Raw genomic sequence first — 27,790 nt, 5'->3', positions numbered from 1 at the left:
GAGGTTATGTCTACAGAGGTTATATATAGAGGGATTATATCTATAGAGGTTCTATATAGAGGTTATACCTAAAGAGGTTATCTCTAAAGAGGTTATATATACAGAGGTTATATCTATAGAGATTATATCTATAGCGGTTAAATCTTTAGAGGTTATGTATATATAGAGTTTATATCCATAGAGGTTATATATTTAGAGGTTAAACATATAATTTATATCTATAGAGGTTATATATTGAGGTCATGTATATATATAGAGGTTATATCTATAGAGGTTATATATAGAGAGGTTATATATAGAGAAGTTACATATATAATGATGATATATATAGAGAAGTTATATATAGAGATTATATATAGAGAGATTATATATATATAGAGAGGTTATATATAGAGGTTAAATCTATAGAGGTTATATAGAGAGAGGTTCTACATAGAGAAGTTACATATATAACGATGATATATATAGAGAAGTTATATATAGAGGTTATATATAGAGAGATTATATATATAGAGAGAGGTTATATATAGAGGTTAAATCTATTAAGGTTATATATAGAGAGATGATATATATGGAGAAGTTATATATATAGAGGTCATATATAGAGAGATAATATATAGAGAGTAGTTATATATATGGAGGTTATATCTATAGAGATTAAATCTATTGAGTTTATATCTATATAGATTATATACAGAGAGCTAATATCTATAGAGGTTATATATATATAGAGGTTGTATATAGAGAGATTATATATATAGAGTAGTTATATATATGGAGGTTATATCTATAGAGGTTAAATCTATTTAGTTTATATCTATATAGATTATATATAGAGAGCTAATATCTATAGAGGTTATATAAATAGAGGTTGTATATATAGAGGTTATGTATATAGAGGTTATATATAAAGGTTATATTTAGATGTTATATCTATAGAGTTTATATATATATATGTTATATATAGAGGTTATATCTACAGAGGTTATGTATATAGAGGTTAGGTATATAGAGTTATAAATAGAGGTGATATCTTTGGAGGTAATATATATAGGGGGTATATCTATAGATGTTATATATAGAGAAGTTATATCTATAGAGGGTATATCTATAGAGGTTATATATAGAGAGGTTAAATGTATAGAGGTTATATCTATAGAGTTTATATATGGAGAGGTTATATAGAGAGGTTATATCGATAGAAATTACATCTATAGAGGTTATATCTATGGAGGTAATATCTATAGAGGTTATTTATATATAGAGCTTATACCTATAGAGGTAATATATAGAGAGGTTATATCCATATAGGTTATATCTATGTAGGTTATGTATATAGAGGTTATATATAGAGGTTATATCTATAGAGGTTATATCTATAGAGGTTATGTCTTCAGAGGTTATATATAGAGAGATTATATCTATAGAGGTTATGTATATAGAGGTTATAAATATAGGTTATATCTTTGGAGGTTATATATAGAGGGTATATCTATAGAGGTTATATATAGAGAAGTTATATCTATAGAGGTTATATCTATATAGTTTATATATATAGCAGTTATACACTGCTCAAAAAAATAAAGGGAACACTTAAACAACACAATGTAACTCCAAGTCAATCACACTTCTGTGAAATCAAACTGTCCACTTAGGAAGCAACACTGATTGTCAATAAATTTCACATGCTGTTGTGCAAATGTTGTGCAGGTGGAAATTACAGGCAATAAGCAAGACACCCCCAATAAAGGAGTGGTTCTGCAGGTGGGGACCACAGACCACTTCTCAGTTCCTATGCTTCCTGGCTGATGTTTTGGTCACTTTTGAATGCTGGCGTTGCTTTCACTCTAGTGGTAGCATGAGACGGAGTCTACAACCCACACAAGTGGCTCAGGTAGTGCAGCTCATCCAGGATGGCACATCAATGCGAGCTGTGGCAAGAAAGTTTGCTGTGTCTGTCAGCGTGGTGTCCAGAGCATGGAGGCGCTACCACGAGACAGGCCAGTACATCAGGAGACGTGGAGGAGGCCGTAGGAGGGCAACAACCCAGCAGCAGGACCGCTACCTCCGCCTTTCTGCAAGGAGGAGCAGGAAGAGCACTGCCAGAGCCCTGCAAAATGACCTCCAGCAGGCCACAAATGTGCATGTGTCTGCTCAAACGGTCAGAAACAGACTCCATGAGGGTGGTATGAGGGTCCGACGTCCACAGGTGGGGGTTGTGCTTACAGCCCAACACCGTGCAAGACGTTTGGCATTTGCCAGAGAACACCAAGATTGGCAAATTCGCCACTGGCGCCCTGTGCTCTTCACAGATGAAAGCAGGTTCACACTGAGCACATGTGACAGACGTGACAGAGTCTGGAGACGCCGTGGAGAACGTTCTGCTGCCTGCAACATCCTCCAGCGTGACCGGTTTGGCGGTGGGTCAGTCATGGTGTGGGGTGGCATTTCTTTGGGGGGGCCGCACAGCCCTCCATGTGCTTGCTAGAGGTAGCCTGACTGCCATTAGGTACCGAGATGAGATCCTCAGACCCCTTGTGAGACCATATGCTGGTGCGGTTGGCCCTGGGTTCCTCCTAATGCAAGACAATGCTAGACCTCATGTGGCTGGAGTGTGTCAGCAGTTCCTGCAAGAGGAAGGCATTGATGCTATGGACTGGCCCGCCCGTTACCCAGACCTGAATCCAATTGAGCACATCTGGGACATCATGTCTCGCTCCATCCACCAACGCCACGTTGCACCACAGACTGTCCAGGAGTTGGCGGATGCTTTAGTCCAGGTCTGGGAGGAAATCCCTCAGGAGACCATCCGCCACCTCATCAGGAGCATGCCCAGGCGTTGTAGGGAGGTCATACAGGCACGTGGAGGCCACACACACTACTGAGCCTCTATGTATAGACGTTATATCTATTGCGTTTAAATCTTTAGAGGTGATGTATATATAGAGTTTATATCCATAGAGGTTATATATTTAGAGGTTGTATATAGAGGTTATTCATATAATGTATATCTATAGAGGTTATATATAGAGGTCATGTATATAGAGAGGTTATATCTATAGATGTTATATATAGAGAGGTTCTATATTGAGAAGTTACATATAGAGAGATGATATGTATATATATAGAGGTTGTATATAGAGGTTATATCTATAGAGTTTATATATAGAGAGATTATATATATAGAGTAGGTATGTATATGGAGGTTATATCTATAGAGGTTGTTTATGGAGAGGCTATATCGATAGAGGTTATATATAGAGGTTATTTATAAAGGTTGTACATAGAGGTTATATTTAGAGGTTATATCTATAGAGTTTATATATATAGGTTATATATAGAGATTATATCTATAGAGGTTATGTATATAGAGGTTATGTATGTAGATGTTATGTATATAGAGGTTATAAATAGAGTTTATATCTGTGGAGGTTATATGCAGAGAGGTTATATCTATAGAGGTTATATATAGAGATGTTATATCTATAGAAGTTTTGTATATAGAGGTTATATCTATAGAGATTATTTATATATAGAGGTTATTTCTGTGGAGGTTATATCTATAGAGGTTATTTATATAGAGAGGTTATATCTATAGAGGTTATATATAGAGCGGTTATATATAGAGTTTGTATATAGAGAGAGGTTTTATCTATAGAGGTTATATATATATAGAGGTTATGTATAGAGAGGTTATATCTATTGTTGTTATATATATATATAAGTTATATAGGTTATATATAAGTGTTATATATAAAGGTTATAAGGTTATATGTAGAGGTTATATATATAGAGGTTATATACAGAGAAGTTATATATATAGAGGTTATATATATAGAGGTTATATATAGAGAGATTATATATGTAGAGAAGTTATATATCTATATTGAAAGAGGTTATATATAGAGAGGTTATATCTATGGAGGTTATTTATATAGAGAGGTTATATCTATAGAGGTTATATATAGAGCGGTTATATATAGAGTTTGTATATAGAGAGAGGTTATATCTATGGAGGTTATACTGTAGTTGAATCAGACCAAGCATCATTAAAGTGGTTTAAGAAAAATTGTCCCCAAACCCTTAGAGATCCTGAAGGTGCAATCCTAGTGCATTCATATACAGTGGTTTCAGGAAACAAAAAATTATTATACATAAAAACACAGATGAGGGGAAGAAAGGAAGAAAGTTGTCAAATGGTTGCATTATTATCAGAACACATCAGCAGTCCATTGATAGAGGGTGATGACATTAAGATCAGATTTCCGACTAGAGAGAATGGGTGTCATGCACTTGTTCTTAGAGGAGAGACAGCAGGTTAGTTGCTTCAGTGGGGCGGTCGGACCAGCAGGTGTCACTCTTGTCCTCTGGAGCCCAGATGTGACTGCAGTAAGACAGCATGGTGGGGGAGGGAGCTGTGGCACTGTGCTGGTGGTGGCTGGATGCATGTTGTTCTTCAGGAAGTTTAACATTTCTCCATATGAAATGATCCTGTGTGATTATCTGGAAGTATGACACCCTGCTGATTATATTACTATAGGCTGTGCATCAATGATTTCTTCCCCCTGTTGTTTGTGGCCTCCATATTTCTGTGACTCAGCATGTGTTGCAGGTGAGGATAAGCTATGTAAAGGAGCAACCAATAGCACAGCTGAAGGAATCCGAGATTTGGTGCCCCCACTGGGCGAGGGGACTAGTCCCCCTGCAGGGCGTGTTCTGGGTTTGTAATGACCGGGATGCACCCACTGGTCTGATTGCGGGTCTGGTGGAGCCAGTGCCGCGCGATCACATGCCACTGTTGTTGGGGGTGGCTTGAGGAAGAGGGGGCGGTGAGGGGCGCAGGGTTTGCACAGGGGAGTGCATTCATACACCACCCTTGGTCTCTCTGTGTCATAAACACAAACAGAAGTGTGTTACAGTGGCTGATCAGTCCACCTCAGAGGTCCAGGCCGGGAGAGACCTGGAGGGGAGGAAGACTACAGATGTAGGATCTTCATTTGAGCCAGTTTGCTACAGCAGGAAAATAATCCTGCAGCAGGAAAATAATCCTGCAGCAAAACGAAATGTGAATTATTTTGTGGATTATAATTAATGGACAATTTTTGTAGGGTTTGATAGATTTTAAGTTAGGGCAAATCAAGTATGACATTTTAAAGTGAAAATTCTTAAATACACTACACGTTTGCATTTCCTGTTGAGCAGGAACATTCTCATCAACAAAAGAGTGATCAAATTAAGATCCTACATCTGTACCTAACAGACCTGGGAGGTCATGACCCACGTAGAGGAGGACAAGAGAGGCAAGGCTGTCTGGATAAGCTGCTGTCATGATGTCATCCTGATCAAATCAAAACACAGTCTTTTAAAGGAAATAAATGAATCTGGGTCACACATCCACTCCACATAGCTCTTTACTTCAATATGCAAAGTAAGTCCTCATGGTTAATTACCACTATGTAATAATCAGCAATAATCAACATTACTTTGATTAATACGTTTTTACTTGGCCTCTGTGTTTTAACTGCCACTGTCTTGATATTGTCTGAGTAATCCGTTTCTCCACTCTGTCAATCATTATCAAGAATGTCAGTGAAGTGTATAAATGACTGTGACATATCCTCTCAGACAGTTTTAATCAATGTGATTAGCACTTCTTTTCTCTACTGATGCCACCTCTCTTATGCTCCTCCTTTTCAGTCACAGCATTCAAGAGTTTAGTGAATTACTTATTATGCTAAGAGAAGTATACTGTTGCAGTCACTGGTTTTTGTAAGACCTTGTAGCCTCTCAACTCCCCCATCCTTTCACACTCCTAAATGTGAATATTAATGCAGTGTATGATGAATCCCTCCTACACAATTAAACACATTTTCTGTTTCCCAACCAGGACACACACAAATACACTATTATATCAAGTACACACACACGCACAAATGCACAAAAATAAATGAGTATTCCAATGCACGCACGCACAAAATAACTAACAAACAGACACGCACACGCACGCACACACACACGCACACAGACACGCACACACACGCACGCACACACACGCGCACACACACGCACACACACGCACACACACACACACACACACACACACACACACACACACACACACACACACACACACACACACACACACACACACAGGTATGTAAAGAAAAGGCTCACCATCTCAGTGTCTTGTCCTCGCTGTTCTTGCAGTAGGGGTTTCTCCTCAGTAAATTGCTGCTCCTTCATCCCAGCCATCCTGGAGAGCAACCTGCAATCACCATAGCAATGCACACCTGAGATTACATAGCCCACTTTGTTACTTTAGTAAAACCTCTTAAATCCATCCACCAACTCAAATCCCTGCAGCAAACCTCTATCATAAGTTTTCTTCCCCCAATAATTATATACAATATATCAACCATGGTTTCTGTGCCTGGGCGAGTCCATTTTCTACTTTTTCCAATATAATGTTTTCATAGTCCCTTTATGTTGGACATGTACTAAAGGGAGGTCCACGGATGCACAGTATCTGAATAGAGAATACATTCTGGTGTTGGTCTGTTGGAAAACAGATTGAACAGTAGTAGCATGTTCTCTTTGGGTCTCCAGTGGTTTCAGCTCATGGACTGGGTCATAGACTGTTGAATAAAGCAGGTCTGAGGACCCAGCCAGACAGTCAGACAGTGAGCTTCCCCATTAGGATAGAATTAAACTCCAGCAGTGTGGCTGATGTCAGTGGACACAGATGGACTCTATCAATTCTGAGTGACATGTCGATACAAGGGCACTGCTAAATCCATAGAGCGCAGAGCAGAACGGAACCTTTATTTAACTAGACAAGTCAGTTAAGAACAAATTCTTATTTACAATGATGGCCTACACCGGCCAAACCCGGACGACGCAGAGCCAATTGTGCACTGCCCTATGGGACTCCCAATCACGGCCAGGTGTGATACAACCTGAAATACAACCAATGCACACATGGACTCACACACTCAAGCACACATATGCGAGTGCGCACACACACTCACAGTTGCAGGTAGACATTGCGTATACACATTGTGCATGCACACACAGACACATTAACTTGTTGTCAAGAAAAACAAATGCAACAAGATAAAAGAAAGCTTATTGAATAAAACATTTACAGATGAGCAAGACGTAAAGGTAAAAAAGCAGCAATGGGAGGCTGCCAGCACAATAAGCATGTACAGTATGGGTAATATGGAAACCTATGGGACTAACAACTAGTCCTTCCTGGATTAAGTACTTTACAGGCAGAAATGTAGACTCAGTTAACACCAAAAGATTTTCTGTTTGAGTCTCCCTACCAAATTGAGTCAGGCACGGAGGAGCTGTGGCCTCATCAATATTTAGAAACGGTAACTTCACACCGTGACAGGTTGTTTAATGACTGGGATGCAGTAAAAACAACAGCTGGACAGCTCTGTCTCTGTCTCTGTCTCTGTCTCTGTCTCTGTCTCTGTCTCTCTCTCTCTCTCTCTCTCTCTCTCTCTCTCTCTCTCTCTCTCTCTCTCTCTCTCAGCAGCAGTTTCCAAACCTGTCTTTGTGTAGCATGAACACCCTTAAACAGACAAAACCCAGATGCAGACAATCCAAAATAAAAGTCATTTGCAGATACTTGAAAACAAAACCATACTCCTCTCTTTGTGACAACACTGTTGCTGTTCTCTGTTTGAAAGGGACCTTTGCATAAGCATGACAATGAGCCCATGACCAGTTTTAACTAGGAACTAACCAGCCACCAGCCTCATCAATCTGCCTGCTTAACTCTCTCTCCCTCTCTCTCTCCCTCCCTCCCTCCCGCCTTATATAAGATGGCTCACTGTGAAATCAATTATCATTACACAGTCTATATTTGTCCCTGTTGACGCTGTTTCAAACCCACTGATTTGGGTTTAGATGACTCACTACTTTTAGCTGCTGCTTTATTTCATATTCCCTAAATCCACAAATATGATTTTAGATTTTCTCTGAGGAACTATTCATCGTACTAATGAAATTAAATGAGTGGGGCTTCATTTACCTAAAATGAGTCTGATCGGAAACATCAACTTTTCAGTGGTGCAGGTGATGTGTGTCTGCATCCACGGTCTATGGAGTCAAAAGGGTCATGTGCTACTTCTAAGTCTCTTTTCACCCAGTGTGGGCCGTGGTCTGCTCTCTGAATCTGCTCTCTGAATCTGCTCTCTGAATCTGCTCTCTGAATCTGCTCTCTGAATCTGCTCTCTGCCAGTAATTTTTGTCTGTGAGCATGAAGATCTTCCTTTTACAGTATTTGGTCAAGGAGGGTAAAATAAATCTGTCCTCCTTTCTCATCCCCCTCTCTCCCTCTCCTCTGTTATTTTATCGGGCCACGGTTCTACCCAGACTTTGTTGCCATGACAACTTCCAGCAGCGCTGTCGGCCTAGCCCGGCTGGGTTCTAACAGGACCTGGTTTAGCTTCTCTTTTCCTTTTAACATCTTCTCATTTCCACCAGCTGCTCCCCTCTCCCATCTACCCCACCCCTCCAGCTATCTCAGTCTGTCTGGCCATGCTCCATTCCCACCCCATCATGTATATCTACTGTAACAGCACTCTCCCACTCTCATGGAGTTCATAGGGTGCAGAGCTGGAGGGTTACTGAGAATCTCTCTCACAGGGGGATAAGGTCCATTCTGTGTGACTCATATCTGTGATAGAGAGTGAGTGAGGCTGAGTGTGAGGGAGGGAGATAGACACAGCCAGTGTCTGAAAGAGGCTATGGGGAGATGGGGACGACAAGGCTGTGAGAAAAGCATTCTGCTGGACAGGAAATCAATGGGATGTGTATGTGGGGGGAAGCATCAGACCAAAAGCACAAATTCAGAATCAATACCTGGAAACTGGGCCAGGTTCAGCTCTGTGTGATGTGTGTGTACAGTGTGTGTGTGCAGTGTGTGTGTGCAGTGTGTGTGTGCAGTGTGTGTGTACAGTGTGTGTGTGTGTGTGTGTGTGTATATTTGAACAGTTTGTTTTTCCCATAAATTGAATAAAACTGACCCAGCAGTGATCCCTAAAAAACATCCAGAAAGGCAATGCGACTTGATTCATGATTTTTCAAGCCTTCTCACTGTCAGTAACATAATTAACTCTGGTCCGGCTGATTAATTAGCCATATGGACAATAACATCAGAGAGGATTAAAGGCCAACTCATCCAAAGGAGAAAATGGCCCTTTTGCGATCTGCAGCAGAGAGCACAGACCACACCTTCACGCTTGTGGAATCTAACAACCCAAGAAATGAAATCAATTAAACACACTAACAAATTAATATCGGAGAAAGACAGGAAGGGAGCACAAACAAGAACACTGGTCATACCTGAGGCTTTGTGCTCACTGATAGATCCTGCATTAAAACATCCCAAATGGGACCCTATTCCCTATATAGTGCAAGACTTATGACCAGAGCTCTGGTCAAAAGTAATGTACAATATGTGACCGACCGGCTCAAATCGGTCTTATGTAGCAAAATTTGAAATTGTGGAGGCAGACTATCTTTATCTCCATGTATGTGCTGCTCTCAGAGCTGGCATCAGAGATAGCCTGATAGAACAGTGGCCCCTGAGGAATCCACAGGGCTGTCGCTACAGCCTGCCTGACCTGGCTTGGCCCTGCCTCCTGTCACTAGGTACCCTGTGCTATGGGACAGAGCAAGCTGGACAGAAGAGCACGGCATATGACTCTCAATGGGACCCGTGCAAAACAGAGAAGGAAGAGGCAGGGGAGCTCTTAAAACCTTCCCGACTAACCACTACTGTTTCAGAAGACTTCATTTTTTATCTCTGCATTCGTACATGTATATCAAAAGATGGATCTCTTAATGATTTTAATATTAAATGCGATAGGCCTACTGTAAACGAGACAATAGAAAGAACTATAAGTATTGTAGGTAGATGTGGAAGTATCTGCCCTGATCTTGGAAGCGTCATGGAATCTTTTAGAAATCCAGCCCTCTTCTTCCACCTGACTCAGTTTTGTTAAAGGTTACATAGTGGTGGATACCTACACTTGGCAGAAAATCCTGTTTTATCTCATGGTACAGTATGCTGCCAGGCCCTACATTGGATGTCAGATGTCAGCCATTAGTGACAACAGCCTCGCCCAGTGAAGGCACACTCAATGACCAATATGTCAACTAGCTACATCATCCCCTTCAATGAAATCACCCATTCTCTGTCTATTCTAAGCTAAACATCCACAACATTTCGGCCTATAGCACCGAATGTCTCTTTATTGCCCCCCCAAACTCCGGTTGTTTGATTGAGCTGGACAATTTGTACTTGAGATATTGAAAACTAAAAGTAGTAAGTATGGTGGTTAGTCTCAGGAAACAAATCCAAAAGCCTAAACAGAAAAAATATGCAACCGGTTTCAACCACTTGACAACTAGCTATACATTATGCCAAAAGACTATCAAGGAGATGATAATACTGAGTTTGAGACTATACCCACAAACCCTAAAGCAAGGACATGATTAGCATGCAAGATGTGTGGAACATGCAGTTCCGTCCAGACTGATACAACACAGTACAGAAACAGCCATGGCTGGGGTTCGAAGTTGATGGATGGTAATATAACACACACATAGAGAATGTGTGCTGTGATGCTTGGCTACAGCTCTTCTGACCATCATTAATAGGGCCTTAATGGGGTGATAGTGAGATACGATTCATCAAAGGATGTCTTGGTCCCGTGCTCTGCTGTGATTGGTCCATGGCTCATGAGTCTCTTTTAACTTTGCCAAAAAGTGCTTAATGACTCAAAAGACATGGTCCAACACCGAGCAGCAATCAGATTCATGAGTTGTGGTCCAATGCTCTGCAGTGATTGGCCATTGGCTTGTACTCCAGCACAATAAGTTACGGTCCACAAGCTAGGCCTTGGTGTGGAACACTGCAGTCATCAGCCCATGACTTTAAGAAGGACGGACAGTGAATGGAAGGAGTGATGTACTAGATGCCAAAAACACAAGTTAAGGAAGCTATATACAGTATATGAAGTCCATTCCAGAAGGCACTACGTACATGGTCTGCAGCAGGCTCTGCGGCACCGAGCAGTTAGCCTTTGAAGAGAAGTTCCAAAACAATCCGGGCCCCATCTATCAGTACAAAATAAAATCATCCATTGGCGATTGAAAGAAAGAGGGGAAAAAAGTGAACAGCAAAGTTTAAGCCATATCATCATGACTCATAGGTCGATTTTTACAGTGATAGGAACAGAGCAGCTTTACATGGAGGAACAAACACACCGGGTACATTGCTCTTTGTGGTTGTATTAATACCCAGAAGCAGCAGAGAAACAGACCTGGTCCCATACAGTGGGCTTTGTTGAGCTTGCATATGCTAAAGGACAAAAGTTAACCTGATAACTGTTATTTTTACACTGTACAGGGTGAGAATACAACCTAATAAACAGTGTGAATAAAGTAACAGGAACATTGTGTCTAACGTCCAATTGTTAAAGCGTTTGATCCTATAATCAAATGTACAGTATTAGGGTTCTGCACCAGTCTTATATAATACAATGAATTGGGGCTGCACCAATATGATTTCATATTATCTTGTCGACAGAAACTGTACAAATGAACAGGACATATTTCTGACAGGGTGAAAATCATACACATCAGCATTTACCTTCAGACCAGGAGCATGTCATCATTTTTCTGACAGATGGTGATCACTCACAACATGTCAGGCCTGACATTCAGCCTCAGATCTCTACGTTTTTCCTATAGGTCCCAGTGTGCAACTACCATTCAACAAGGCAGGCGGCCATGCACACACAGCATGTAAATGAACATCTACCGACACACACAGGTATCAAAGGAGAGGTAACAGATATCCAATTTAAATGTCCTCTGATGAACTCTTTATTGAGACTGTAAAACTTGGAACACAGTCTGTTTGGACCAGAATATCAACTGTCCTGCCTCGATCTCTAACTCTGCAATGGCCTCAGATATGAAGTGTGGTTCTTTTGTGATTAGTGTGGCTGCTGTTTATTGAAGGGTAGGGTAGAACGTAAACTGTGTTCTACGGCTGACACACAACTGAACACAACAACTCAAAGCAGTTCGCTGTTCGCTAGTCTCTTTAACTGGAAAGCAGAAGGCCTGCACCTGGTAAGAAAGTTGGCTGTATATTCTCTACATGACTTATTAATACGCAGGCTGCTAGGGATGTCTAAAGGCAGGACTGATCTATATGACGCACTCCTGTTTCTAGGGTTAATAAATTCAACCTGACGACCTCATACTCGCACCAATGCAGAGGCTGGCACACTGTCCTACAGCACTGGGACACAGTCAGAGCCTCATTTATACAGCTAGGAGGAGACAGTAGAGGACCTGGGGGGCTAATGTCTCCATACTGTATGTGCAGTCAGTTCCCTCATCTATGTAATATAACATCCTTATGCACTACAAAATAGTTAAGTCAAACTTTTCAAAAATGTGTTCTGTCATTCTATCTCATGTAGGTCTTTTGTTATCTGATCCAAACTGAGCAGAGTGAACATACAGACAGATAAGAACTTACCTGCTGTGGTGGTTTGAGCTGCTAGGGTGGCTGTTGATGCGTCTGGATTTTGCAGTGCGTCTGTTTCCCTCTCTCTTTCCCCCAGTCTGTTCTGGTCTGTGTGTCTGTGTGTGCTACAGAGAAAGGCTGTCTACTCTATGGGTTCTCTGCTACCCTCTCATCCTCCCTCCTTCTTTCTCTCCAACTCCCTCCCTCCCTGATAATAAACAGAGAGCACGTGTTATCCCCGATGATGCAGCATGAGAGCGCCACCACACTGAAAGATCAGAGGCAAGGGAGGAGAGAGGAGGGGAGAGGGGACAGGGTGATGAAATGAAACAGGGAAGAGTGAAAGTGATGGGAGGTAAATGAAATAGAGGATAGAGATAAGGAGAGATGCTGAGAGCCTGCTTGAGAGAAGGATATGGTCATAAAAGTGAGATTTAGAGTGATACAAGATAAAGGATAGATCATTTTGGGGTAACAATTATTGCTCTTGAAAACAGAAGAGTGAAGCTTCCACTGCACCAATAAGTTCACAATCATGAGATTCAGAATCCTATTTCTAACAACACCCACAAAATGACACAAAAAATATAGTACATAATGGATTTATCATTCCCTTTGACACATTTCAACTCTAGTCAGCCTCTCTCAGGCCCCCTCACACCCACACAGGCATAAACCAATACAATGGGCTACCGGGGATCAGACGGTTTACTTTTGAACATCATTTTTTTTTCTCCTTTGATATCAAAACACAGTGGACATCATGCAGACAACATTGGATCTGTGTTTATTTGCTGAATCCAGAGAGCATACCCCATCACATCTCTCCCCTCTCTCTCCGCACTCTGTTGTCCCTTACGTCTAGATTAACATCTGTTTTCTTCATTTCACATTGACAAAGTGACCTACTTTAGAACATCACTGTGTGACTGACTAGACACAGAGTGTTATCAGACTGACTAGACACAGAGTGTTATCAGGCTGACTAGACACAGTGGTATCAGACTGACTAGACACAGAGTGTTATCAGACTGACTAGACACAGAGTGTTATCAGACTGACTAGACACAGAGTGTTATCAGACTGACTAGACACAGTGGTATCAGACAAGATGGAACGATTGCCAAAATCTCTTTCACACCTTGTTTATCTCAGCTAAGAGGAGACGGTTTGTATACAATAATTTAAAAAAGGTTTCAAACAGGGGTGCAACTTTGGTTTTAGAAGTGGGGGGGACATAACTTTTATTTAATTAATAAATCGGTCGGAGGCTTTTGCATGGTCCAAAAGCACACCGTTGCCTCGTTTTGTATCACATTCCAGTGATACAACTGTGGGTGGAATGCAATTTCAGAATGCGGGGGGGACATGTCCCCCTCGTCCCCAGTGAAAGTTGCGCCCCTGGTTTCAAATATGCTTATGTCTAACGTATGAGAATTTGATCATGAAATGTAGTCATTACTGTAAAATACATTCTATGTGTTTTTCTCCTTGTAAGTGGAGGTAAACTGGTACATTAATTGAGATAAATCACAAATGTTTTTTGTTATTGTATGGTATCCCTCTTAAGATATATATCAATCATAAGCTATCTAGAGATAGCTCTACACAATTGGAATGGATGTCTGAGGGGCATTTGTTATAATCTTCCCTGGTTAGAGGGAAAAGGAAGAGTTGATAAGATTGACCCCCCCCCCATCGGCTTAACCTGGGCGATCAATTAGACTGTGGCATGATGACCAGCCTATTGAATCATTGTGTCCTGGTTATTGAGTCATCCCTCTGTGTGCCTGGCAGACATCTCAGCTTGGATGTCGGCTCACCACTTCAAGCTCAACCTCGGCAAGACGAAGCTGCTCTTCCTCTTGGGAAGGCCTGCCAGCTCCAAGACCTCTCCATCACGGTTAACAACTTCACGGTGTCCCCCTCCCAGAGTGCATAGAACCTTGGCGTGAACCTGGATGACACTTTATCATTCTCTGCTAACATCAAAGCTGTGACACACTCCTGCAGGTTCATCATGCTCTACAACATCTGTAGAGTACGACCTTTCCTCACACAGGAAGCGGCGCAGGTCCTAATCCAGGCTCTTGTCACTCTCTGTTGGCTGGGCTTCTCGCTTGTGCCGTCAAACCCCTGCAACTTATCCAGAATGCTGCAACCCGCCTCGTATTCAACCTTCCCATGTTCTCCCATGTCACCACGCTCCTCCGCAAACTTCACTGGCATCTACCACAAGACCATTGTGCTTGCCGACGGAGCAGCAAGAGGAACTGCCCCTCCCTACCTTCAGGCTATGCTCAAACCCTACACCCCAACCCGAGCACTGTTCGGCCACCTCTGGTCTCTTGGCCACCCCACCCCTATGGGTGGTCAGCTCCCGCTCAGCCCAGTCAAAGCTCTTCAACCCTATTGAACAGCTCTCCTGGCACCCCAATGGTGGAATCTGCTTCCCCTGAAGCTAGGACAGCAGACTCACTGCCCATCTTCCGAAAACAATTGAAACACTACCTTTTCAAATAGTATTTTCCTACTAGCACTGGCTTTCCTGATAACTACTTGATTAAGGGAAAATGTACTTGCTACCACTGTGATATGTGGTTCTCACCCAGCTACAGTATCTTGACTCTTGAGAGGAATGCACTAATTGTAAGTCACTCTGGATAAGAGCATTTGCTTAATAACTAAAATGTAAATGTAAAATGTCTGAGAAAGGTATTGCATTGCTATGGCTCTACAGTCTATTGTCTGTTTTGACTGAGGCAGACACCTCAGAAATGTCTCATGCAGCTCCTGACAGGCTGTCAGACTCAATCGGTTGCTCACAGATCAGGATGTGCACTTTAAAGAGGTATGCAGGACATGTCTGTACAATTGTATGCATTTGTGAGAAAGATGGTAGTAGTATAGTGGGTGTGATGTGACTTGAGTAAATGAGGGATACAAAGTATATTGAAAGCAGGTGCTTCCACACAGGTGTGGTTCCTGAGTTAATTAAACAATTAACATCCCATCATGCTTATGGTCATGTATAAAAATGCTAGGCTGGCCATTATTTTGTCGACCATGGCTATGCCCCCATCCAAAGGGCACGAGTGGAGTGGTCACTGAATGGTTTGTTGAGTATACATTTATTTAAACCATATGCCATGGCCATCTCAGTCACCAGCTCTCAACCCAATTGAACACTTATAGAAGATTCTGGAGCCTGAGACAGTGTTTTCCACCACCATCAACAAAACACCAAATTATGGAATTTCTCGTGGAAGAATGGTGTCGCATCCCTCCAATAGAGTTCCAGACAACACAATCTTTGCTATGTGCATTGAAGCTGTTTTGGCTCGTGGTGGCCCAATGCCCTATTAAGACACAATGTTGGTGTTTGCTTTGTTTTGGTTGTTACCTGTATATCTACACTAGCTACACACAGTACCAGAGTTCCAATTTATTTTAGGTTCAGTGAGGTTACTGTTTTGAGCATGGAGTGCATACAGTTGTACAGATTGGCAGAGTGTACCACCACAGCCTGGTTGTTGACCACCACCATGAGTGAGGAGTGTCATACACTTATGGAGAGACGTGTCACAAGCTGTAATATCAAAGTCTCATAAATAATCTATCTAGCATCCTGAGGCTCCCAGGGCAGTCATCTTGGACACAGCCCTTCGTCAGAGCCCGCTTTACTAGAAAAATATCTCCTTTGGGCCAGAGCTTCGATCAGTTTCATTAACAGCAAGACCAAACATAAGTACATTTGACACGAGCAGAAATACAAATAGGGGACCATGCTCTTAAGAAAGAGAACTCACAATCCACTGCTGGGACCATTGCCATGTATGTTTTGGGGCCAGAGAGAGAATGTCCAAGTAAAGCTAATTTAGCAGGGTGAGTCACAGTTCTACGCTGACCTGTTCGGTCTGGACAAAATGCTCAGTCTTCACCAGACAGATTAGTATACACAGTGTTCACAAACAGGGAGCAATTGGCCCTAATTTGTCTCTGTGCAGGGATACTGTGATGATGGTCCGGTACAGTAAACAGGTCAGAGACTTTATTAGGTTGTAGACAGGAGAGTAGACTTGAGTAGAGAACAGCCGTTAGCCGAAGGGGCGTGGCGAGCTGAGAGGCTGAGGGGAGACCTGGCACACTGAGGGACTGTGTCCCAAATGGCAACCTATTCCCTTTATAGTGCCCAGGGCTCTGGTCAAAAGTAGTTCACTAATAAGGAATACGGTTCCATTTGAGACACACCGTGGAGTGGTGAACAGCCTTTGTGGGTTAGTTGTGGTTTAGTTCTGCGTGCTTATTGAACTCACTTCGATTCCATTTGTTTGCCCATTCGCTAACACTCCCAATTTCACAATCGATCACACCCGACATCTCCCTAGTGGGTAGCAACATGTCCTCTCACTGTGCTGCACATTGACAACAACATGCCTAAAACAGTAAATAAACTCCAACACTCCTATCTGCTGTCCATCTGTTCATCCATGGCCCACAGTAGAGACCCTAATTTTCCCCGCAAATGCTACTGTGTCAGTCGAGGGGCTGTGGTGGCGACAGGCACCCAGAGTGCCAGAGTGGGCTGAGTAATGACTCATCTGTGTGTTATGCTGAGATTGGGCAGCTCTCAGGCAGCGAGGGTGACTCTCCTCTGATGTATTTATGGAAACCTCTTCTCTTGAGACGCTCCCTTGTCCATTGACAGAACACCCAGTGCTACATTCAATCCACCAACAGAGAGGTTTAAAACACAGAGAGAACCAGGGATCAAGGCAGAGAGAGTCAATCAAGACAGAAAGAGAGATGGATGAGTGGTAACACTTTACATGTACAGTGCCAGTCAAAAGTTTGGACACACCTACTCATTCAAGGGCTTTTCGTTATTTTTACTATTTTCTGTATTGTAGAATAATAGTGAAGACATCAATACTATGAAATAACACATATGGAATCATGTAGTAACCAAAAGAAGTGTAAAATAAATAAAAATATATTTTATATTTCAGATTCTTCAAAGTAGCCACCCTTTGCCTTGATGACAGCTTTGCACACTCTTGGCATTCTCTCAACCAGCTTCATGAGGTAGTCACCTGGAATTCATTTAAATAAACAGGTGTGCCTTGTTAAAAGTTCATTTGAATTTCTGTCCTTCTTAATGCGTTTGAGACAATCAGTTGTGTTGTGACAAGGTAAGGGTGGTATACAGAAGATAGCCCTATTTGGTAAAATACCAAGTCCATATTATGGCATGAACAGCTCAAATAAGCAAAGAGAAACGAAACGACAGCCATTACTTTAAGTCAATGCGGAACATTTCCAGAACTCAACGTTTCTTCAAGTGCAGTCACAAAAACCATTAAGCGCTATGATGATACTGGCTCTCATGTGGTCCGCCACAGGAAAGGAAGACCCAGAGTAATTTCTGCTGCAGAGGAAAAGTTTATTGGAGTTACCAGACTCAAAAATTGCAGCCCAAATAATGGCTTCAAAGAGTTCAAGTAACAGACACATCTCAACATCAACTGTTCAGAGGAGACTGCCTGAATCAGGCCTTCATGGTCGAATTGCTGCAAAGAAACCACTACTAAAGGACACCAATAAGAAGAAGAGACTTGCTTGGGCCAAGATTTTTAATATATTTTTATTTAACTAGGCAAGTCAGCTAAGAACAAATTCTTACAATGACGGCCTACCCCAGCCAAACCTGGGAGACGCTGGGCGAATTGTGCGCCACCCTATGGGACTCCCAATCATGGCCGGATGTGATACAGCCTGGAAACACAAGCAATGGACATTAGACTGGTGGAAATCTGTCCTTTGGTCTGATGAGTCCAAATTTGCGATTTTTTGTTCCAACCACCGTGTCTTTGTGAGATGCGGAGTAGGTGAACAGATGATCTCTGTATGTGTGGTTCCCACCATGAAGCATGGAGGAAGAGGTGTGATGGTGTGGGTGTGCTTTGCTGGTGACACTGCCAGTGATTTATTTCAAATTCAAGGCACACTTAACCAGCATGGCTACAACAGCATTCTGCAGCGATACACCATCCCATCTGGTTTGCGCTTACACACCTCCAGGCTGTGTAAGGGCTATTTGACCAAGAAGGAGAGTGATGGAGTGTTGCATCAGATGACCTGGCCTCCACAATCACCTGACCTCAACCTAATTGAGATGGTTTGGGATCAGTTGAACTGCAGACTGAAGGAAAAACAACCAATAAGTGCTCAGCATATGTGGGAACTCCTCCAAGACCATTGTAAATAAATGTAACCTTTATTTGACTAGGCAAGTCAGTTAAGAATAAATTCTAATTTACAATGACGACCTACCCCGGCCAAACCCAGACGACGTTGGGCCAATTGTGTGCCGCCCTATAGGACTCCCAATCACGGGCGGATGTGATACAGCCTGGATTCGAACCAGGGACTGCAGTGAAGCCTCTTGCACTGAGATGCAGTGCCTTAGACCGCTGCGCAACTCGGGAGCAAAGGGTGGCTGCTGTGAAGAATCTCAAGTATAAATATATTTTGATTTATTTAACACTTTTTTGGTTATTACATGATCCTATATGTGTTATTTCATAGTCTTGATGTCTTCACTACTATTCTACAATGTAGAAAATAGTAAAAATAAAGAAAAACCCTTGAATGAGTAGGTGTGTTCAAACTTTTGACCAGTACTATACATTAAGGCATACTTTATAGAGCGTGTATAGGTAGTTTAGCCATGCTGTGTGTCATCACCTACTGTAGGCAAACAATGGTTCTGTATCACAGTTTTTCCATTACCACTACCTAGCTGTTTACAGCCTATTACAAAACCAGTGTTTGCCACATAATGTTGGGAAGAATATGTTCCTCTCTCTCTATCCTCCCACCTCCAGCCCATGGCGTTGTTGGGCTGTTGCGTCGGTGCCAATGAGTGCGAAGTGGGGGGAGATTATACCCATTTGAAGAGCGTTGTGGGGGTTTTCGCTCAGATATGGCTAATCCTGACACCTCATCACTGTGGCTGCAATGTTCGCCTCAGCTCCTCTCCCTCACTATGCTTTCAGGCAGGGGGCCTCTGTTCGCCTCAGCTTCTTGCAGAGCACTCACACAGACATTGAGTCTGATGAGACAGAGAGGATGAGGAGACAGCAGACAGATGCAGCGATAGTTCTATTGATGTAGCTAGGCTACATGCTCCCTGTGATGAGGATGAGAGGAAGGTGTCATCTCTCACAGAAGTACACCTCATCAAAAGTTGACTTTTAGTTGCTTGTGTTAAAGTTTCACCTCACTGAAGTCATGGTACTGATTAAACAAGATACTTTATGCCGCTGGGTAGTGTAGTTCAAAACATGAATAAAGACAGCTGTCAGGTATTGGACATTTTGTAAAATATTTATTTTATCATTTATTTAACCAGGAAGGTCACATTGCAGTGGGCATCCATTTTACAAGTGAGCCGTATCCAAGAAAGTAGCATATAGGTTTTATACACAAGATTACAAACACATAACGTACATGAGTACAATTTGACATTATACCTCCTTCAAATTCATGATAATACCTTCTTATAAAACTCTAGTGTGTAGGGTATTGTTCACCTTTTTGTGCAGTTTTCCTATTCAACCATGCTATACACTGAAAGCGCTTCCATACGTCAGAATGCAGGTAACTGCATAAATTATGGAAACACTTAAGTAAATGATGAGTACAAAGTATATTGAAAGCAGGTGCTTCCACACAGGTGTGGTTCTTGAGTTAATGAAGCAATTAACATCCCATCATGCTTAGGGTCATGTATAAAAATTCTGAGCACTGTGGGCAGGCCATTATTTTGGCTAGCATGGTTGGGATGACAATGCCCCCATCCACAGTTCATGAGTGATCACTGAATGGTATGATGTGCATGAAAATGATGTAAACCAAATGCCATGGCCGTCTCAGTCATCAGATCTCAACCCAATTGAACACTTATGGGAGATTCTGGAGCAGTGCCTGAGACAGCGTTTTCCAACACCATCAACAAAACACCAAATGATGGAATTTCTCTTGGAAGAATGGTAGTAAATGTCCAGACTATTTGTCTATTTGTGTACTTCTTGTATGTTTACAGACTATTCTACATTATTAAAAAAAGAAGAAGAACAAAAAAAAAGTTCCAGACGTGTACATCTATGCCAAAGTGCATTGAAACTGTTCTGGCTCGTGGTGACCCAAAGCCCTATTAAGATACTTTATGCTGGTGTTACCTTTATTTTTATCTGTGAAGTCATGTGGGTAAGAAGGGCAGACACCCCACAGAAGACAATCAGAAAGTAGAAAGGTGAAAATACACAAATTTCGACGAGATAGTGTTATAGCAGAAAAAGTACTCGTCCACTTCCACCATTATTCAAATAAGGACAAAGACTTTAATGAGAAGTGCTGTAGTAATATTGGCAACTACAGTCATAATAAAAGCCCAACTCTGCCTGCATAACATCTAGAAAATTAGACAGAAGTTTACTTCAACACTGCAAGAGTACATAAATAGGTTTGTTTTAAATTTCCCTTTCAGAGACCCTAGAAGTAAACAGAAAGCAGAGGCTGCTGTATGGGGTTGTGTGTGTCAGTTCCTGGGCTCCATCTGCAACTCTACCCTTTTTATCTAGAATCTTTTGGCCAAGCATAGTCTCTAGTTGGCTCCAGGGAGAGCTTTGACAGTCGTCACAGCACTAGACATGAGCAGACCAGAACATTCTAGAAGTCTGCAAATCAGCCATACATTACAATCGTACACACATTGCATTACAATCTTCAGATATCTAGATGAGCGGTTCCCAAACTGTTACCTTCCGGAGACCACCAATTCACTGCCAAAAGCTCGAGGAACACCATTAAATGGAATCCCAGATTTTTTTTTAACATAAAATAACTTGTAGATCAAAAGTATTGCTTATAATCAAATTAATACTCCAAAATGCGTCCCATTTACAGTAACCCCGCAGAACACCAGTGTTGAAAACCAGTGATCTAGACCAGGGTTTCCCAAACTGAGTCCTGGGGCCTCCCCTGGGTACACGTTTTGGTTTTTGCCCTAGCACTACAAAGCTGATTAAAATAATCAAAGCTTGATAATGAGTTGGTTATTTGAATCAGCTGTGTAGTGCTAGGGAAAGAACAAAAACGTGCACCCAGGGGAGGCCCCAGGACTCAGTTTGGGAATCCCTGATAGACAACCCTGGCTCAGTCTGGTGGATCATTGATTGACAGCTACTCAAGCCAAGCCATGATAGTCTCACTCTCACCTCAAGACCATGGAGAAATAGATCCTGTGCTAGAGCTAAGAACATTTCTTCAGCATCAATGACTGGAATCAGACGTTTTCCTGGTCAGGTCATGTGGTCAGGAAACACTCTTTGCCCAATCAATGACAACACACTTCTACCATTACCAGGACTGCAGACAAAGATGGTGAATAGATGAAGATAGCTCACTCAGGCCATTTACCATTGTCTGCTTAAGGGGGTGGCTCTCCCATAGACACCAATGCGATAGCAGTCTGTTAAGTTCATTGACTTTCATCTAAACATAAACATTAGGGAGTGGGATGTCTCGCTTCCTCTTCCATCTATACTGCATTGTCCCTCCAAATGGTCTGGACTGGTAAGATTCCTGATGGTCCAGCATAAAACCTTACAGTACATTGTGATGTAGAACCATCACGAGGTAAAGTTTGATCATATTCTTCAACCCCACCCCTCCCCACAGAGGGCAGTCACCCCAGGATCAATAGCTAGACCCCCGAGGGGAACGTCAATAGCGTCCATCACATCACCAACTCACTAACAGGACAGGACAGCCATCAGCTGACCCACATTTAACACATGAGAGAACAGCTAGGACTTTCACTGCACTAAACAAACACACTCTGATTAACTACCACACCATAATAACGGCCAGAACGGAGCAAATAGAGTGCCATCAAACACCTGGAAACCATGTGTTTGATGCCATTCTACCTATTCCACTTGTCATTACCACGAGCCCGTTCTCCCCAATTAAGGTGCCACCAACCTCCTGTATACCACACAAATGGTATGTGTATTTCCTCCCAACAGGGATGAAGTTCAATAGTTTGAGTATGTGTGTGTGTGTGTGTGTGTGTGTGTGTGTGTGTGTGTGTGTGTGTGTGTGTGTGTGTGTGTGTGTGTGTGTGTGTGTGTGTGTGAAGTGCTGAGATTTGCCCTTGTGCATAATGACATAGATAGAGCTTTTGATTTCTCACACACAGAAATGTGACGTGTGTGTCAATGTCACCTCTGGGAAACAGGCAGTGCACGTTAACACTAAGGCTAGTGAATGAAAGCAGCAGTAAAAGGTCAACACACTCACATTCATGTATCACACATTAAAACACTAAAACACTTCTCCAAATAAACCATTAAAAGTTGACATTGTAACCATGTGCCCTCAGCTGGCTATAACATCTCATGAGGGCTCCCTGACTGCAGACATGATTTATGATTTTTATTAGGATACCTATTAGTGACAGCTAGTCTTCCCGGGGTCCAACACGTAACGAAAAAGACATTACAGAAAAAAAGACTTTAGAATTTACGTATATTTAAAACATTAACATAGACATTACAGACATATATATATATATATACACTGCTCAAAGAAATAAAGGGAACACTAAAATAACACATCCTAGATCTGAATGAATGAAATAATCTTATTAAGTACTTTTTTCTTTACATAGTTGAATGTGCTGACAACAAAATCACACAAAAATAATCAATGGAAATCCAATTTATCAACCCATGGAGGTCTGGATTTGGAGTCACACTCAAAATTAAAGTGGAAAACCACACTACAGGCTGATCCAACTTTGATGTAATGTCCTTAAAACAAGTCAAAATGAGGCTCAGTAGTGTGTGTGGCCTCCACGTGCCTGTATGACCTCCCTACAACGCCTGGGCATGCTCCTGATGAGGTGGCGGATGGTCTCCTGAGGGATCTCCTCCCAGACCTGGACTAAAGCATCCGCCAACTCCTGGACAGTCTGTGGTGCAACGTGGCGTTGGTGGATGGAGCGAGACATGATGTCCCAGATGTGCTCAATTGGATTCAGGTCTGGGGAACGGGCGGGCCAGTCCATAGCATCAATGCCTTCCTCTTGCAGGAACTGCTGACACACTCCAGCCACATGAGGTCTAGCATTGTCATGCATTAGGAGGAACCCAGGTCCAACCGCACCAGCATATGGTCTCACAAGGGGTCTGAGGATCTCATCTCGGTACCAAATGGCAGTCAGGCTACCTCTGGCGAGCACATGAAGGGCTGTGCGACCCCCCAAAGAAATGCCACCCCACACCATGACTGACCCACCGCCAAACCGGTCATGCTGGAGGATGTTGCAGGCAGCATAACATTCTCCACGGCGTCACCAGACTTTGTCACGTCTGTCACATGTGCTCAGTGTGAACCTGCTTTCATCTGTGAAGAGCACAGGACTTGGAGTTACATTGTGTTGTTTAAGTGTTCCCTTTATTTTTTTGAGCAGTGTATATATATATATGGAGACACTGCATCTCATGAATATATACTGTAAAGAGAGGATAAAATCAGATGTCATTATTATTAAATGTCAACATTACAGGTAAACAAATGTGGGAATGAGTTTTTCTTACACGTGTTTTAGTCAAGAATCATACCCTGTGATTCATTTTTTTCACAGGCTGAAACTTTATGATGCAGACACAGTACAACTGAGATCTATTCTTAACTAGCCAATACCTTATGGCAGTATCAGTGTAATGAAAAGGAGCTAATGAAGCAGCATCACCCTCTCTGTGCCCTTCACATTTTTAGGCAGAGTGACTTACAGGAGAAATGATGGTAAAGTGCCTTGCTCAAGGGCAAATAGACAGGTTTTCACCTAGCTCGGGGATTGGAATCAGCGACCTTTCAGTTACTGGCCCAATGCTCTTAACAGCCAGGCTACCTGCCGCCCTGTTTACTATGTTGACACTATGGACTCTATGGCAGATCCAAGCTCTTCTGCAGACTAATGTTAATGTGCTGTAGATGAGGTTCAAATGGACTCATTAGATGTAAATCAGTTATGGCATACTTACATTAAGTTGTTGTAGAAATTACATTTATGGAGAAAGGGTAGGTTATATTCATTACACATGCAGAGCTAGACTATGGTAATAAATACATGTTACACAACCATTTTAAAGTTATTTGGCCTACATCACCTCTGATCATATGCAAACCACATACTTTTCAAAATAAGATCTCACAAAACCATTCCCGTTTTTCCCCAACATTCAAATGTTACATAAGAACAAGGATAACATCCAATTCAAAGACTGACTTACATAACATAAAACAAAGCCTTTGAAAATCATGTGTACAGCATGTGTGTGAAGATCTCAAAAATCAAACACAAGCTTACACCGTAATATAGGTCGCATTTAGACAGAGAGCCCAATTCTGATTTTCCCCCCACTAATTGTTCTTTGACCAATCATATCAGCTCTGAAAATGATACAATGTGAAAAGATCTGATGTGATTGGTCAAAAGACCAATTCATGGAAAAAATATCAGAATTCGGCTGCCAGTGTAAACGCAGCCTTAGAAAACTGATTCCCACATGAAACGTACATTTTATAACACACACTAATCCATTGCTCAACTTCCAACATTTTTTGCCTATGCTGTGTTGGATTGTGTTCCAGATGGCACCCTACTCCCTTTATAGTGCACAACTTTCAGGTAAAAAGTAGTGCACTATAAAGGGAGTAGGGTGCCATTCTGGACACATATTGAAGATGCCCCTCAGGGCTGCAGATCAGCGATCATCCTCTTGCGGTAGTTGAGCACCAGGCTGGAGGCATTGAGGGTTGATGTGTGGCCCCCCTCCCAGCTCTGGAAGCTGTTGAGGCCACTCTGCCCCGCCCTAAACAGCGCTCTCTCCAGGTAGTCCAGGCGTTCCACCAGGGCAGACGTGTCCTCGTTGTAGGCATTCTGGGAAGAACCCACCGTCCGACAGAAACGACAGATGAATGTCTAGAGGTGACCAAAAACCAAAAACAAATATACACACAACCATACCAACAGCTTAAGGAAATACAAGAGGTGAATAAAGACAGATCTCCATAAAAAATATAATGGTTTATAATAAACACAACCCCAAAGACAAATACACACAACCATACACTCTCCTATTCATTTATTTATTTGGACAGTGAAGCTAAAACTTTTAATTTGGCTCTAGACTCCAGCATTTTGGATTTTAGATACAAATATTTTATATGAGGCAGCAGTAACGAGTGTCACCTTTTATTTGAGGTCATTTTCTTACATATCTGTTTTTTGAAGGAATTATAAGTATTTGGACAAAGTCACTTATATCGAATTAAATTTAGTCTAAAGTTTAGTATTTGGTCCCATATTCCTAGCACGCAATGACTACATCAAACTCTACAAACTTGTTAGATGCATTTGCAGATTGTTTTGGGTGTGTTTCAGATTATGTTGTGCCCAATATAAATGAATGGTAAGTAATTTTGAGTGAGAACATTACAGAGGCTTAACTATCATACCCCACCAAAAATGCTAACCTCCTCAGTTATTGGTAATGTTGAGAGGTTAGCATGTTTTGGGGGTATGATCTTTGTGCATCTGTAACTTTCTCAATCATCCTTCATTCATGCTTATCTGTAACCATGCTAGCATCCACATTAATGTGTACAGAAACATATTCTATTTTTTTACAATAACATTTACTCCAAAATACATTATTTACCATTCATTTCTATTGGGCACAACATACTCCGAAACACAACCAAAACAAACGGCAAATGCATCTGACAAGAGTCACAAGCTTGATGTAATCAATGTGTGGTAGGGATATGGGACCAAATATTTATGACATCTTCAAATGGAGGGACTAGATACATAAAGTGCTTTCATTACTAAAATGGTAAACAGAAACGTATGAAAATACCCTCAAATAAAAGGTGACTTTCTGTATTGTCGCCTCAAAAACATTTGATCTCAAATCCAAAATGCGGCAGTATAGAGCAAAATTAAATGTTTCATCTTCACTGTCCAAATAAATACGTAGGGGGGTGTACATACCTCAAGAAGTAGAGGTTAATAAAAACATGATGAAACACAAATTAATCTACTAATAATCCTGTTGAATTCACTTGTTTGTTGTTTTTCAAAGATGACTGTGGTGTGATTTGCCCAGCAAAAAAACAATACCACAGTAGCCTACATTAGTCAACTGGGAAGTTCGTTTTACATGGCTCGGGGCCCCGGGTGAGTTGAATTTTATATTTTATATTTTCAACCATTCCATTGTCCCTTAAATAAATCTCCACTTTTCTTGGGCGCTGGGCCATGCAAAACAAATTTGCCCAATGAAGACAACATGGTCAGATGGCACCCTCTAGTGGCCCACTATGGGACATAACACTGAATGAGTTGTTCATGGACATCACGTTTCAAGTTGTATCAGTTGTATGTACTGGATATGTATGGTACACATCGCTTACTAGCAGGTTTCTTCTAGACAATGCAACAACAAATGAGAAATAGTAATAAATAAGATGACGAACATAAGGGCTATGGTTGGGGTTTTGAATGGACAATAGCTGAGTGGTATGAAATCCTGTAGGCTAGTTAATTGATCATGTGCTGCACAAAGCACATTAAGTAGTTCAAGATCAATATAGCCTATATGCAGTAGATTCCGATGGCAGCAACAACAAAAAAATCTATAAAATTAGCTGTTTCATATAGATTCATATAGGCCTATACGGCAGACGCTTTGACCCAAAGCGACCTACATTAGTGCGTGCATAAAAATGCATTCGTAAGGGTGAGCATCACAAGTGCCATGCCCCACCAACTGAGCCACACACCCCTCGTGTGGTGGCAGACAGGGTGATCTTCAACACAAAAATACTAGCAGGGAGTAGGTGCATTGTGTGTTTGAGGGCATGCTGTAGGATTACTTGTATCCTGAAGCACCACCTGTCAAATCTCCATATTCTCAGGGCTGTCGAAGTGCAGCATCTGGGAGCCTAAAAAACTCCCTAGTTCTTTCCGATGACAAGCATACCCATAACATTATGCAACCACCACCATGCTTGAAAATATGAAGAGTGGTACTCAGTGATGTGTTGTGTTGGACATGCCCCAAATATAACGCTTTGCGTTCAGGG

General features: G+C 41.8%; 1 protein-coding gene across 3 annotated transcripts in view; it reads right to left on the bottom strand.

Annotated features, from left to right (window-relative positions):
* LOC115151861 (protein NDRG4) overlaps positions 1-12,713 on the bottom strand; it is a 37,933-nt gene extending 25,220 nt beyond the window's left edge. For 2 of the 3 annotated variants that reach the window (XM_029696165.1, XM_029696166.1), the window contains exons 1-3: positions 12,578-12,713; positions 11,066-11,139; positions 6,175-6,265 (exon numbers count right to left, since the gene is read on the bottom strand). In XM_029696165.1, the coding sequence (XP_029552025.1) occupies positions 6,175-6,265; positions 11,066-11,139 (165 nt within the window). In that variant the 5' untranslated portion in view covers positions 12,578-12,713. The remainder of the gene's footprint in view (positions 1-6,174; positions 6,266-11,065; positions 11,140-12,577) is intronic. The other variant, XM_029696168.1, reaches the window with a different exon arrangement.
* Between the last annotated feature and the right edge of the window lie 15,077 nt (positions 12,714-27,790).

Source organism: Salmo trutta, chromosome 17 (assembly GCF_901001165.1).
Source record: "Salmo trutta chromosome 17, fSalTru1.1, whole genome shotgun sequence".
NCBI lineage: Eukaryota > Metazoa > Chordata > Actinopteri > Salmoniformes > Salmonidae > Salmo > Salmo trutta.
This window is presented reverse-complemented; position numbering and strand designations above follow the sequence as displayed.